This window comes from Lycium barbarum, chromosome 5 (genome assembly GCF_019175385.1).
Source record: "Lycium barbarum isolate Lr01 chromosome 5, ASM1917538v2, whole genome shotgun sequence".
NCBI lineage: Eukaryota > Viridiplantae > Streptophyta > Magnoliopsida > Solanales > Solanaceae > Lycium > Lycium barbarum.
In genome coordinates, this window is record NC_083341.1 from 7,859,175 (window position 1) to 7,875,961 (window position 16,787).

The 16,787-nt window shown below is 32.8% G+C and overlaps 1 protein-coding gene across 1 annotated transcript; it reads right to left on the reverse strand.

The window, feature by feature from the left end:
* Positions 1–249: 249 nt before the first annotated feature.
* Positions 250–4,089, reverse strand: LOC132642254 (isoleucine N-monooxygenase 1-like). The gene is made up of 2 exons (XM_060359505.1): positions 3,096–4,089; positions 250–961 (listed from the first exon to the last, which is right to left on the reverse strand). The coding sequence occupies exons 1-2, from the start codon at positions 4,068–4,070 to the stop codon at positions 338–340; spliced, it is 1,599 nt and encodes a 532-aa protein (XP_060215488.1). The 5' UTR covers positions 4,071–4,089; the 3' UTR covers positions 250–337.
* Between the last annotated feature and the right edge of the window lie 12,698 nt (positions 4,090–16,787).

The window sequence follows — 16,787 nt, forward strand, 5'->3', positions numbered from 1 at the left end:
GTAATTTTTGTATATAATTTGATCTTAATTTTTTTGTATGTATATATTACAGTATTAATTTATTATTTATTTTGGTACACTAATTATTTTATCCATTATCAACTAAAATTTGTAAAGTGATATGTTTGACTGCGCGAAGCGCGAACCAGATACCTACTGTGAGAAATAAAAAAGAGCAATAAAGTGATCAGTTGCTAGAGTATAAGGGAAAGACAATAATTGAGTGCCAACAATTTGTAGTACCGAAACTGATCTTTACTTTAAACTAATGAAATATAGATTCTGAGCAATTGATAATGTTCAGCATTATTCATCATGGTACAATAATTTCACATAATTAAGGGTACATGCCCTTAGACAATCGCGGTTTTGCGAGAGCAAAAAGTGGCATGTTACAAAAGGGATCACATTCAACAAAATCATATTGTGGAGACTTTAGTGGTAAAGTCCAAGTAAATCCTTGAAGAAGCCTAGCGAGTAACATGGTAGTAATTGGAGAACCAAGTTTCACAGCTGGACAACCTCGTCGCCCAATACTAAATGACAACAAACGTAATTCTAAATCAGTGAGAACAACTTCACCAGGGCCACCTAATAATAGATGGCGCTCTGGCTTGAACTTCAACGGATCCTCCCAAATATTTGGGTTTCGACCAAGTCCAAGACGACTTAATAGCACTACACTCCCTCTTGGGATGAAGTATTCGCCCACAATAGCATCATCAACAGACACATGCGGAGCGTTAAACGCCGCCACCGGATGTAGTCGAAACGCCTCTTTTATGCAAGCTTTCACATAATTTAGCCGTGGCAAGTCCGATTCTTGAACCAATCTATTACTCCCAACGACCGTGTCAATCTCTTCCATGGCCCTTTGCATTATCTTTGGTTGATTCAACATATGTCTCATTGTCCATTCAACTGCATTTGAGGGATTATCTACTGTATTTAACATCAATTCCTGTCAATATCGATATTATTAGAAACCAATAAGGTCAAAAAAAAAAAAAAAAATTGTGGTCTTAAATAGAAGTGTTAAATGGCGGGTTTATGCGGTGAATTTGGGTTGGTCAAGATGAGTTGAGTTAATAAATCAGCGGATTGAATAACTCGCACAAAAATTACATGGAGAAATGGGTTGAATCAAGATAAGCTACACAATATATCATAGCTCAACCCGTCAAATTATTACAAAGTTTTAGTTTCTTTGTTTATTTGTTATAATTTGTTTAATTATCATATAAAACTAATACTCCCTCTGTTCCAATTTATGTGGCACCATTTCCTTTTTTGTCTGTAAAAAAAAAATGTCACATTTCTATATTTAGAAACAATTTAACTTATGGAATGATTTACAACCACACATTTATATAAGACTTGTTTTGAACCACACATTTCAAAAATCTTACTTTCTTTCTTAAACTTCGTGTCAAGTCAAATGGTGCCACATAAATTGGGACGAAGGGAGTAGAAGAAATTCTTTATTATATACTCCCTCTGTTTCAATTATGTGATCCTATTATTATTTGGAGAGTCTACGAGGTGGTTCTTTGACCATATTTTCTTTTACAACTAGTCTAAATTATTTGTATTATAAATTATCATGACTTATAGTATCTTTTATGTAATTTCTAAATATACAAGGTTTATTTCTACGAACTTAAAAAATCTATATCAAAATTAATAGTCAAAGTTATAAAGTTTGACCCTCGTACCCAAAAAAGTTCACATAAATTGAAAAAGAGGAAGTATAACATATCAAATAAAGAAAATGTTATTTTTAAGAATACTCTAACAAGGTTTCTCGTGGTTCAGTTTGAGTTATTTAGTCCAAAACAGTCCATCTTTTAGATGGATTGATTTGAAAATGGGCTAAAGCAATAAACAAGCAAACTCGACCAAACTGGGGCGAGTTTGGCTGGTCATATTTTGCATGGTGGGTCATTGCACAAATGCCCCTATTTCGGGGTGGTCGTTAAATTTTGCCGCTCAAATTAATTTGTGATCTTTAATTTTTTTCCCTTCAGCACTTTTCGCGACATAAGTTTATACTTCTGTATAATAATATCCCAGAGGTTATGTCGGACATGACAGAATTTTCAAAAATCAACATAAAAATGACAAGGAACACATCAAACTCTACAAAAACAGACACATTATTCAACTCAAAAAGGACAATGAATATATGCCCCAAAAATTATAACTCCAATTTTTAAACAATACAACAAATTCTGGACGTACTATACAACTTATGTTGCATAACTTAATTCCCACAGAACTTATGTTGAGCGAAGAAAAAGTCCATTTTACGAAGATAAATATTACATAACTTATGCTGACCGTAGCAAAATCTGAATATTATCATTAAATGAGTAGAGGGGCCAAAAATTAGAGACTACATACACGAGGGCCAAAAATTAAAGAGCACGGCGCTTAAAGGACAATCCGTGCAAAAACTTCTTTCATGGTATGATTTGCCATCTCTAGTCTTAAATATGCATGCCATGAGTCATGACATTGATTTATGTAACCATAAATTATGCACATCACTAAAGGTTAATAAAGGCTTAACACATAACCAGCCGCTTAAACTTTTAAGGTATTTCGTTTAGACATTCCAACTAAATCTTGCAAATGAGCACCTCAACTTTAAATTGAGTGTTTCAGTTTGACACTTTTGGTTCAAATTTTGGAAAAAGATTTGTGTGTGTTTTCATTCATTTATTAGGCAGTTAAGTTAATCACATCAAATATCTCATCTCCTTTAATTATACATATCAACCTCAAGTAGAAAATGTTTGGGGTTTTATGGCTTATTGAGGCGAATGCGTATAATTAAGGAGATAATATATTTTATGTGGTTAACTTAAATACCTAATAGACGAATGAAAACCACACAATTTTTCTTTCAAAATTTGAACTGAAAGTGTCCAATTGGAACATATTATTAGAAGTTGAGGTGTTCAATTGGAACAAGGCTTAGTTTGAGTGTTTAAATGAAATATCCTAGCAAATTTAAGGGGCTACCATGTATTAAGCATAAAATAAAAAACTTGAAGTTTACCATGTTGTTTACATGGTTTTGGGTGACTTACAAGGACTTGCGCTTTAATCTCTTTAACATACAACAACGGATTCCCATTGGTATCTTTGAGCATGATAAGAACATCAAGGATGTCTTCTTCCACAAATTTGTTGCCATCCTTCCAAATCTCAATCCTCTGATCAACTTCATGATCAGTGTGTTTACTTGCTGTGGCAAAGGCATCCTTGAGAATTGCCTTGTGACCATCTAAATCTAAATTAATTAACCATGGTAAGTAATCTGAGATGCCAAAAGAATGGAAATATTCAAAAAGTGTGAAAATCGCATCAATTTGCTCCTCATCCTCCTCTTCGTCTACAAATAATCTCTTGCTGAAAATCATATTCTTAATAACATTGGCACAATAGTATCTTGTCACCTTCCTCAAGTTAATAACTCGAGGACGATACTTGTTAATGCATTGATTGTAAACGTATCGAAGGAGGTGGTCAGCTTCTTTGTCCCTCTTATGACGAAGCCATTGAAGAGATGTTGGTGAGAGCACATGGGAAGCAAGTACTCGTCTCATTTTCACCCATTGATCACCCATAGGGAGAAAAGTTGTGGTCATGTAGCCATTGCTAACGAGGCTCGAGGACATGCAAATAGGCCTCGATGAGAAAACCGAGTCTTGCTCCTTCAGGAATCGGCAAGCAAGCTCAGCAGAAGTGACAGGAATGACATGGACATTGCCAAGACGAATGCAAGCGATTTCGGTATCCATTTCTTGCATAAGTTTATGTATCCACAAAAATGCTGGCTTATCGCTTAGTAGCATTTCAGGAAGGCTCCCAACTAAAGGCCATGGTTTTGGACCAGGAGGGAGTTTATTGGTACTCTGATTTCTTATTGTTATAAATTTGCTTGTTATCTTAAGGATTATAGTGGAAAGGACGATTTTCCAGAGAGAGTAGCTACATAAAGTGGAGAGGAAGACGATGAAGATCACATGAAGAAGGTTTTGAAATATAAAGTTTCTCATCATTTTTCCGGTGATTAATTACTCAAGGCTCAAGTTCAAAGGTAGCATGCCATATATCCCCTATTTATAGCTCTGCCTTTAAGCATAGGAATTTCTTGTGAAAACTTATGTTAATGTACCTTTCACCGTTTAGTTTATTAAATATGACCAAAATATTCACGACCTAGACATTTAGTCGTATATGTAGTGTATAGGTAGTACAGATATGTATAGGCATGTATAATATATGTGTATTAAGTATATTTATATACCACCCATATATTGTATAAATATTTTGTAAACTATATGGCGAAAGGTAGTTGGCTGTAATTTTTTCAAATTTTTTATTTTCTTTGGAGAACTCCAACTTAAACACTCTCATCCACACGAGCTTGAAGATTATTACTACAGTTCAGTCCCACTTTCCTTTAATTTGTTGTTTATTCAAAAGGACATATATTTTTTTTTTTTTGGTGAACGAAATTTTTTATTTATTTATTTGTCACCTATAGTCTATTACAAAGCTCTCCCTTTAGGTCTCTATTCATAGATTTGCTATCTCTTTCTCATCTCTTTCTCATTACTTTTCCTGTACGCATACTCCTTTTCCTGCAAGGTTAGGTAAGTAGTCTATCTGTCTCTTTCTCATTACTTTTCCAGTGTTGCTAGTGTGGCTATAGCTATCCCCCTACACCTTCTTCCTTGTATGCTTCGTGCCACCCTTTTCCATATCCCTTGTATATCTGTTTGTTGCACCCCTGTACCTATTCACTCAAGAGTTGCTTTAAAACATTTCTTGGAGAAATTGCACTAAAAAAATAGGTGTTGGACGGTCTCCTCATGGTCTCCACACATAGCACATTTATCATCCGAGCTAATGCCAAACTGGTACAGTGGAGCTTTAGTCATTAGCCTTTGGTGCATGACTAGCCAGTTTATAAAGCTGTGCTTTGGCTGGTTATCTTTGTTCCATACCCACCTGCCCCATTGCCATGTTTCCCTCTCTCCCATTCTAAAAGGACATATTTTAGAATTTAAAAATAACTTAGTTTTAAATTTTTCATTTAATCCTTAATGAGATAGTTTATAGTCACATAAATTTTTATGACTCGTTTTAGATTACGACCGAGTTTCAAAAGTCTTTCTTTTGTTGAACTAGTTTGTAATATTTGAAAGTTTTAAATAGAACAGACAAATCCGTTCGTGAAAAAGAATGACCTTTCATGAAAAATCATCTCTTAAGTTCTAAAAATATAAGGACTCTTCTGAAGTAGCGTAAGTTAATTTGCAGTACAATAATTGAATCCGGAAAGGAGGTGCATGTATGATAACCCCCTGAAGAGTATACGAACAGTGTCTCTAAGGATAGTGGCTGGTATCACGTCAAAGTCTTTCTTCTTCGATTCAATATCATATTCTTTTAACATCTTTTTTTCTTTCAAAATTAATTTTATGTCAAATCAAAGACTGCCACATAAATCGGGACGAAGAGAATACTTACTTTCATACAAAATTAAAGCAGTAAGATAAGTAAATAACAAAAAAAGGAAAAGCATATACTCCCTCATTGAAAGTCCATAAAACTCCAGTATAAAATATTGCTCATTTAGCTATTTAAATTAAAAATAGTCGAAGAATATATAATATATGTATAATTCATATATAATATGTATATAAATGTGTATAATCAGTCAATAGTCTATGTATGCCAAGGTGGGGGTAAGGTCTGCATACACTTTACCCTCCTCAAATTCCACATTGTGAGATTCAACTGGATATGTTGTTGTAGTCTATGTATGCCAATTAAGAAAAGTAAATAATAAATTCGACCGGCTCTTTGTATAAAAATCCAATTTAGGTTGTGCGTATTTCACTATTCCTTAGCCAGGTTCCTTTCCACTCTATGTGCCACGCACCCACTCGTTATTTTTCCTTGCTCACTCTTTATTTTTTTTCTTCCAAATAAATATTCATTCTTTTTCTCTTTTTGCAACAATTATCTATATGTGACAACAAAAATATTTTTATTAGCAAATGTCTTCTTTCTTGTAGTGAAAAGATTCACAATCAGCAATCACAACAACCAACATTTGAAATAAAATAGGATAGCAAAAAACTCCCGAAATTTCAACTGAGTTTCAGTATCTCAAAACGTCGCAACATCAATTTCAATTTCATAATATAAAAAAATAAAAATAAAAGAGCTGTTCCCAAATGCCGGTGGCTGCAAAGATTGAATAAAATAATTCATAAAAACATTATTGAGAAAAACGTTTAATCTCTTTTGGTAAAAGTTCAAAAAATTGTACTGTGTTTATTAAATATTTTAAATAAATTAGGTAAAAAGTTCTCCTTTTCATAGACTGCTGTCAGCATCAAAGACCATCTGCACCATATCTTGCGAGTGACTGCAGATTTAAAATTCTAGGAAGTTCTTGAAACGTGGAAGTTATGCGGTACCTTTTCATCTAAAAATAATGCAAATGTGAAGCAAGCTAATAGTTTGTTTGGACAATTTTTTAAGAGAAGAAGAAGCACGCTTTTGAGTAGTAATTGAACATGTTTTCAAAAGCTAAATAAATTATTATTAAATATTTTAAATAACGGAAAAGGGCTAAAAATATCCTCAAACTATTGAATATGGAGCAAAAATATCCTTCATCCACCTTTCAGCCCCCAAATACCCTTACCATCCACCTATTGGGTCTAAAATACCCTTATTGCTAACAGAATATTCTCATTAAACATGTGGCATGTTTTTATTGGTTGGCTTATAAAATTAATTAAACTAATTAACTTTTGCAATATTGACCAGATATTGCCCCCCACCCCCGACCCGACCCCCCCTGTGAAAAAAAATATATTTTTTGAAAAAAAAATTGAATTTTTTTTGCACCCCCCCCCCCCCCGCATCCTACCCCTACCCCGCACCCCTACCCCCCCCCCCCGACGCAAAAAAAAAATTAATATTTTTGAAAAAAAAAGTTTTGACGTTTTTTTTGGGTTGTTTTAGCTGGGAGGGGATGGGGGCGTAGGGTGTGGGGTTTGGGGGTTGGGGGGAGGGGGAGGGTGCGGGATGGAAAAAAAAGTCAACTTTTTTTTTTCCAGCTGGGACGGGAGGGGGGCGTAGGGTGAAATGTCTTGATAAATTAAAATGTCTAATGTAATTGCACCCCACCCCGCACCCTACACCTCCCCCGCACCCCTAACCCCCCCCCCCCCCCCGACGCAAAAAAAATTAATATTTTTGAAAAACAAAGTTTTGACGTTTTTTTTTTGGGTTTTTTGCACCGCCCCCCCCCCCTCAAACCCCGCACCCTACGCCCCCCCTCCCCTCCCAGCTAAAAAAACCCAAAAAAAAAACGTCAAAACTTTTTTTTTCAAAAATATTATTTTTTTTTGCGGCGGGGGGAGGGGATAGGGGTGCGGGGGAGGGGTAGGGTGCGGAGTGGGATGCAAAAAAAAAGTCAACTTTTTTTTCAAAAAAAATATTTTTTTTCACGGGGGGGGGTCGGGTCGGGGGGTGGGGGGCAATATCTGGTCAATATTGCAAAAGTTAATTAGTTTAATTAATTTTATAAGCCAACTAATAGAAAAATGACACGTGTTTAATGAAAAGATTATGTTAGTGATAAGGGTATTTTAGACCCAATAGGTGGTGATAAGGGTATTTTAGACCCAATAGGTGGATGATAAGGATATTTGGGGGCTGAAAGGTGGATGAAGGGTATTTTTGCTCATTTTTCAATAGTTTGAGGGTATATTTGGCCGTTTTCCGTTTAAATAAATTAGGTAAAAAGTTCTCCTTTTCATAGACTGCTGTCAGCATCGAAGACGATCTGCACCATATCTTGCGAGTGACTGCAGATTTAAAATTCTAGGAAGTTCTTGAAACGTGGAAGTTATGCGGTACCTTTTCATCTAAAAATAATGCAAATGTTCAAGCTAATAGTTTGTTTGGACAATTTTTTAAGAGAAGAAGAAGCACGCTTTTGAGTAGTAATTGAACATGTTTTCAAAAGCTAAATAAATTATTATTAAATATTTTAAATAAATTAGGTAAAAAGTTTACCTTTTCATAGACTGCTGTCAGCATCGAAGACGATCTGCACCATATCTTGCGAGTGACTGCAGATTTAAAATTCTAGGAAGTTCTTGAAACGTGGAAGTTATGCGGTACCTTTTCATCTAAAATTAATGCAAATGTGAAGCAAGGTAATAGTTTGTTTGGACAATTTTTTAAGAGAAGTAGAAGCACGCTTTTGAGTAGTAATTGAACATGTTAAATTATTATTTTCTTCGTCCCAACTTATACGAGGAATTAATTTATTTTGGGAGTCCAGTTTTTTTTTTTTTACTATAATTTTTGTCCAATTCTTTTTATATATGTGACTTATTAATTAAGCAAACTTATAATATTTTTATGTAGTTTTTAAATATTTATATTTTATTATAAAATACTCAAAAAATCTATCTCTGAAATGGTATTAAAAAAAGAGTCATTTTACTCCCCAAATAGATTAGAAGTTGGGTGAATAAAAATAAAACAAATGGCCAAACTTAAAAAAAATAAGTTAAGAGCTATTACATGCATGTTTTTGTTTTGATTTGAGTAAAATTGGTTATGATCATGAACACTTTACATGCATATAATATTTAAAATGTTATAATCATGTCGTCAAAGGTAATTGAGATTATATTCTGAGTTAGATTGGTCATAGTAACTTATGCTAATTGTGCTTAATTAATCAGGTTCATATAAAATCACATGGTGAATATTTGTCTAATGACGCGCTTATTTGAGTTATCTGTAACATAATATTGACGAGGCCAATGTGTATAAATTTTTCTACTCATAATCTGTCAAATTATAGTAAAGTTTAAGATACCGTCCCACAGAGATTGGAACCACCTATCTACAAATTTGTATTATCTTTGCTACTATTTGAGAGAATCAAATTGATGAAAGGTGAGTTTTTGAAATTAAAATTACTTAAATTAAAAACAAATCACTTCCGGAAAAGTTATATATAAAAAGAGTTGGGAACTACTGAATTCACTTGATATATTTTTACGATAAAATCTTAGTTTCTACCTGCATTTCTCTAAGGAATAATTGCTTATTGCTAATACAATTGTATTTTCACACTAAAAAATAAATAATTAATTAACACTCCGTGAGGTTATGTGAATTAATTGCTTTAAAACTAGTGACGATTAAACTGAAATATTTTCTTGCTTGAATTGTGCTGCAGGAATAAAGACCTCTTGCGATTAGCCTTTAAATCAATAAAGTTATTTGAGTCAATCCCTCCTTGAGAATTAGGACTGAAAGAAATAAAATAAAGATCATTTAAATCAATAAACTTACTTGAGTCAATCCCTCCGTGAGAATTAGGACTGGAAGAAATAAGATAAAGATTTGGAATAATAATACTAAAAATTACTCTCACTCTGCTATTTTACTCATTGGTTATTATCTGTTAATTTTGCTCCGCGAGAATTACAAAATCAATATAAGAATAACTTAGAGATAAAATATGTAGACGTGATAATAATGAATTGAAATTATCATTCCAGCACAGTTTGAAATATAAATAAAATGTTTCAAGCCCAGAACATATAAAAACGGAGATAGTATTATGAATGTATCAAGCTTTCTCAACTATCCCAACAAAAAGAAATTACTCCATTACGGAGTAAGAAAAACTAAAAAAATATAAAATGTTATCCTACAAAGACAAAAAGAAGAGAAATGGACCAAGAGTAATTCTTGTATCTTGCTAAATTTGGATGCCCTTTGTCTTCAGAGTAGCTTGCTACTTATACAAAGGTATGTCTGACTTTTTCTCCATAGACGCATCTATGGAAGTCATAGATGCGGCTGTAGTGGCGGACGCGTCTGTTGATGTCATAGGTGCGATTGTGGTGACGAACGCGTCTATGGATGCCATAGATGTGATAGTGGTGACAGACGCGTCTGCGGATGCCATAGATGTGACTGTAAATTTTCATGAATGTGTCTACGAAGTTGTAGATGCATAAGTGGTTCTCTTCTTTTCTTTGGCAATTTATTCCTTCTCTTTATTTCTCTTGTATTCTTTTACCTGCAAGATTTGTTAGAAGATATGCGGGAATATGATAGTATTATTCATGCTTTATTTATAAATCTTATTTTTTATATACGAAATTACATGAATAATTTATATCCATCAAATATAAAAATGGAATTAAGGAACACGAGAAATTTGTGTCAATTAAGCTGATAATTACAATGTTTCAATATCTCACAAAAGATTATTTTTTTAAACCATTTTTTGCCCACTCACAATCCCATTTCATCCAAGGGGTAAAAATTTACTCGCACTCAATGTATACAACCAGAACAATTTAACATTAATAGTTAACAATTAAAATGATAATGCATATGATTTAATCATAGTTAAGTGATAAAAGTATATATCACTGCTCATTATAAGAATGTAGTGATGCAGATAGAAAGAGTAAAATGACTCCAATATTTTTATTTTTACTATTATAGAAACATGAGTTTGGAGGAGGATTGTCGTCCGTCCTCCAACTCATGCCCACCACCTCCAAAAAAAAAAAAAGTAGACCCCATATTAAAAAAATTAAGCAATATCAAAAAAAAAAAAAAAACGTGCATCCCATATTAAAAAATCAAATAATATTCATGTAATTTCCAAAGTATCGCCATTATGTAATAATGGTGGATTCATTGCCACATGCGTACCAATCCATTAATGGGAGCAATGAAATTATTGTACAGCAAAAAAAAATAAAAAATGGACCCCATACTAAAAAAATCAAGCAATATAATTTTTTTTAAAAAAAAGTGGACCACACCACCTCCATATTCATGTTAAAAAAAATGCACCCCATATTAAAAATCAAACAATATTCATGTAATTCCCAAAATATCCCCATTAAGTCAATAATGGTTGATTCATTGCCACATGCGTACCAACCCATTTGGCTACTTAATCTTTTATTCAAAAGGTTAAGTAGCCAAACCATACAATTTCCTTTCTTTTCTTATATTAGCCTGAGATCTAATCTAGATATTTAATTGTTGTATTTGTTATTCCGCCATGTCATTTATTTGTTATGTTTACTAAAATAAATATACTTAAAATAAGATAGAATTAATTACTTTTTCATTTTTATTCTTACTCTAATAAATGTGAAAAGAGATTAATGTCGTAAAAGAAAAAATATTATTAAATGGAGATCAAATAATAAATAGGGTAAATTAGTCAAATTCTAATTCTAATTCTAATTGACGTTTCCTTAAAAAATCATGCAAAAGACGACATGACAAGTAAATGAGCTAAACCAAAAATATTCACCAAAAATTTAAAAAAATAGTAGTTCTTCATTTAAATAGAAAATCAAATTTCTACTTTGTTTCGTTTTAAACATGTAAAATTAATTTAATAATTTGAATTAGAATTATCCAAATCAAAATCTGATAAAAAATAATAAGTATTATTTAGGTCCAATCTACATACATTAACAATAGAATATTTTACACCTTTAAATTAATAGAATTAAAATTTAAAATATCAACTGATGCTTAAATATTGCTATTGTTTTGTCTCAAAGAGAGGAAAATAGTTTCCTTTTAAACAAGTCTTCTCTTTTAAAAAGTATTAATAATTTTTTGCAAATTTTGTATTCGTAGCAAACACTAATATAATAAAGTTTTGAATACGGAGCACAAACTACAATGTTATATTAATCGTGTTTTGAACCCATATATATATATGTATATATATATATATATTATCACTATCCAAATACAACTACACACATAGATACACTATAATTTCAAGTATTAGGTCCGTGCTGCGCCATCTAGTATTATCTACTATTATAGAAGCACCGGTTTGAAGCAGGATCGTCGTCATCCTTCCAAGGGTAATTTCGGAATTGTATGATTTTCGTGCCTTCAGAATATTGTAATTGACTGCTTTATTAGGTGTACTTTTATCATTTTTGGACATAAAAACCGCCCATTATTTTGTTTTAAACTTTTTTGTCCGATGAAAAAGCTGCACCTTACTTCAACTTCCTATGCTATGGGGCCCATCTGCTTTTCCTATTTTCACGGCTCTTTGGTTCCTTACATTTTCTATAACATTAGTGGACCCACCTCTTTATTTTGTATAGACAAATTCCATTTCTCTTTACTGTGTATTGCTACTATTAGTATGCTTATTAATTACTCTGTTAATATATATTACTTCTATTAGTTTGTTCATTTTAGTGGCAAATCATTTTTTTTTTATTTAAGTCATTCAATTTTTCATCTGAATTCCTTCAAATGTTAATTACGTACTTCATTAATACTCATATTTTATTTACAAAACATTTTATAGATGAAATAGGGAACTCAAAGACTATGTGATTGTTGTTTGTTATCATACTAATGTTAATAATATTTATCCACTATTAATTTTACGTTTAATGAAATGATTTATTACCATACAAAAATATAAATTTTCAAATACTCTGAAACAAAAAAAAAATATATTGTAACTTAAATTATTGAATCCGTGCTTTATCTTATTATTAAATTATTGAAACTATTGCCCTTTGTTTCTTGCTACTATATGTGGTTTCTTGTACTTCGATTATCTTATTTATATGTGGTAGCTACTGTTCCCTTTTTTTCAGACTGCTTTATTCTGACTTATTCACTTTCTTTAGTTTCATTTGCATTCTGCTTTGAACTGCTTGTGCTTATCTAACCTTTCTCGTTGTGATTTCTCTTGAGCCGAGGATCTTTCGAAAACAACCTCCCTGTCTTCCGAGATAGGGGTATGGTCTGCGTACACTTTACTCTCCCCAGACCTCACATTGTGGGATTTCACTGGGTATGTTGTTGTTGTTGTTGTTGTGCTTTAAAATTTTTAGTTTTTCACACATGATTTTCACGAAAAATCATAAAATATGTAGAATTTTTTTTTAATTGCATAGGGATAAAATTATAATTATAACTATTATAGAAGAGTGAGTTTGGTCATCAACCCACTCTTCTATAATAGTAATTAAAAAAAAAGGCGGGGTCCACGTGAAGAATTAGGAGACAATTGCAAAAAAAAAAAAAAGGGTGGGGTCCACATGAAGAAGAAGAAGGAGACAATTGCGGAAAAAAATAGGACATTTAAATAATTATAATAAGTTCAGAAAATGGTAAAGGTATACTTAGAGAAAATTTAAAGAAGAGAAATTCAGGAAAAAAGAAATAACGATTTAAATTGAACACAAAAACCGCTAAAGAAGTCATAAAACTAAAATATTTAAAACTTATACCTTTAGGTAAGGATAAAAATGCACTAATTTTAGACACATACGTCTCACACAAATAATGAGGAATAACATCAAGAAGACGAAATATAAACGGTCAAGAAACGTATCCACATATTTTCTTAAAATGATGAAGTTGGTCTATACTTAAAAATTTAAGACTACAACATATGCTAACACATGAAAGCGTTTTTCAGTATTGTTGAGTAGAAAGAGATGATGACATGAAACTTGGTAGGAGAAGGTGTATTTCAAATCTTTCAATTGGAGAACCAAACCAAAAAAGTCATTTATGGGAGAAGTGGACTAAGTAAAATAATTTATTGATATTTTCAATTAATTGAATTATAATACTTTTTATAAAAAAAAATTCATAATTATATTACTAAAAGGTACTCTCTCTGTCCTATTTTATGTGATATAGTTTGATTAGACACGAAGTTTAAAAAAGAAAGGAAAGATCTTTGAAACTTGTGGTCTAAAACAAGTCATAGATATTTGTGTAGATTTAAATCATTTTATTAAAAGTAAAAGGGGAGTTTTCAAGTTAAATAATTTCTAAACATAAAAATATATCATTCTTTTTTAGACAGACTAAAAAAATAATGTAATACTATTTTTGTGTTGGGCCCGTGCTATCACGGGCTTTCTATCATCTAGTAAGTAAAGAGAAATGGGAGTCGGAGGACGAACAACTGCTCCAAAATTTATACTTTGTGCTGCTTTCATTGAACTAATCAATTTTTTATTATTTTTAATATCCTGAATCTTTTCTACAATTCCCTTTGTATCCCATGTCTTTTCATTGCATAAGGACGTGTGAATTACTTTATATTAGTACACCACGTGTATTACGTTAGTCGATGTTCTGATTGAGCTTTAATTTTTTGTTTGTTTAGCTATTAGAAGTTGGGTCAATAAAAATAAAACAAATGGCCAAACTTAAAAAAAAATAAGTTAAGAGCTATTACATGCATGTTTTTGTTTTGATTTGAGTAAAATTGGTTATGATCTTGAACACGTTACATGCATATAATAGTTAAAATGTTATAATCATGTTGTCAAAGGCAATTGAGATTATATTATGAGGTAGATTGGTTAAAGTAACTTATGCTAATAGTGCTTAATTAATCAGGTTCATTAAAAATCACATGGTGAATATTTGTCTAATGATGCGTTGGAAAAAGTTATTTGATGTCATCTGTAACATAATATAAAAATGAAATTAAGGAACACAAGAAATTTGTGTCAATTAAGCTGATAATTACAATGTTTCAATATCTCACAAAAGGTTATTTTTTTTAAATCATTTTTTGCCCACTTGCAATCCCATTTCATCCAAGGTGTAAAAATTTACTCGCACTCAATATATACAACCTGAACAATTTAACATTAATAGTTAACAATTAACATGATAATGCATTGCATTTAATCATAGTTAAGTGATAAAAGTATATATCACTGCTCATTATAAGAATTTAGTGATGCAGATAGAAAGAGTAAAATGACTCCAATAAGTAAACAGATACAATTTTTTTTTCCTCGTTTGTTTTTCATATCACAACTCTAGATTCGTGCCCTTATTCAAACTATGTTTTAATCATACTAATATCATTTATGGGTTCTTCTCAATTTATATTAAAGACCCTTTCCAAAGATTGAGTGTCTTGGCTTAATGGACCAAACTGCGGATCGTGCAAGTAATTACCACTTTGACCTTTTTATGATAACTATTCGATTTTTCGCACTTGTAGATTCAACTCATCTAAATTTACGTCACGTAAGATTCGTTAAAAAGAAAAGTGTTTCCTACTAAAAAGATTTATATTCTCAAATTAAAGCTTGAACCACAAACTTCTAATTTAGAATGAAAGAATTTTAGTGTAACGACCCGTTTGGTCGTTATAGTCTTTTCGGTATTTTCGCCCGTTCCCGAGCATTGACTAGCTCACTTTTGACTCGAGGGGACCGTTGACACGCTTCCCAAGGTGTCTAGACCGGATTCAGACAACTTTTGAGAAATATAGGCTTAAAGTGGAAAATGTTTGACCCGAAGTTGACTTTAGGGTAAACAGACCCTTTTTGAAATTTAGTAGATTTTGAGAGATCTGGATGGTTGTTTAGTACTTGGGTGTGTATTTGGTTCGCTTCCTAATGCACTTAGATGCATTTCGGGAATTGGGTTGGGAAATGGGAATTAAGGCATCAGGGGTTGACTCGGTCAATCACGGGCGCGTTCGTAGAGCGTTTTTATGTATGTCTAAGTATATGATATGTGAGCAGATAGCCTCGGGAACTAGTCAGAAAATCGGATCGAATTGTGAGACTTTGGGAGTTTTCTGGTGTCTGGTGCCTGCTTTGGAGGCACCAGCACCGTTGCAGCGGCACCACTGGAGCGGTAGCCCTGCCGCTGGAGCGGCCAATGACTTTTGGTCATTACTGCTAAAGCGGTCGAGTGACTGCTAAAGCGACACTGCTGGGGCGGTCCTAGTACCGCTAAAGCGGGTGACGGGCAGTTAGTGACATTAATAAAGTGTTAAAAGCCCTTAGACCCTCATTATGTCCCATTTCGATATTTGAGCTTGAAGAACTGTTCTTAGGGATATTTGGAGGAGAATCTTGGAGGTAAATCTTGCCCATTTCTTCATTCTTCCTTTAATCCATTATCATGTTAGATTCCCCTTTTCCCTTAATAAACCCATGGTGATGGGAGTTCAAAGATGGTTTTGGAAGAACATTGTCCCTAGGATTATTAATGATAAATTGGTGATGTTTATGTTAGATATTGACTAATCTAAGGTTATTAAGCATATATCTTCCACTTTAGCATTGAATTTCGGAATTGGAGACTTAGGGTTTATACCCAATTTGGGGGTTTTGCTTGAAATAACAAATTAGGCTAATCCTTGAGTTAAATCAACAATTAGTAGTTGGGTTATGATTACCTAGTACTTAATTTGGTATTTTGTCCCCGAATTTTCCATTTTGCCCTTGTGGGACAGTTTCCCTAATTTTTAGGGTTAGAATTGACCAAATTGAATTAATAGTAATATTAGTATCATTCTTCATGATTTCTAATATAGAATTCTATTATGCTTAGACTACTTTGGTTCCGAGGTTCAACGGAAGGGCAAGACAAAGGAGTGAGTTGTTGGTGTTGCAGTTCGGCCATCCAGGTAGGTTATGGCTTACCTTTGGTGACACTTCGTATATCGAAGCGCATATTTAGATTATATTGTCAGAGACAACATGCGAACCTTCGAGTATGAAGTTGGGTTAGATATTGCCTTAGGTTGGGCCCTGTTGTGTGTTGGGACTGGCCACCCCGTTGTGGTGTGCTTGACTGTTCTATTGTATTGGCTTGAAAGCATGAGTTGTTGGTAGGTATTAGATCCTGTTATTCATCTT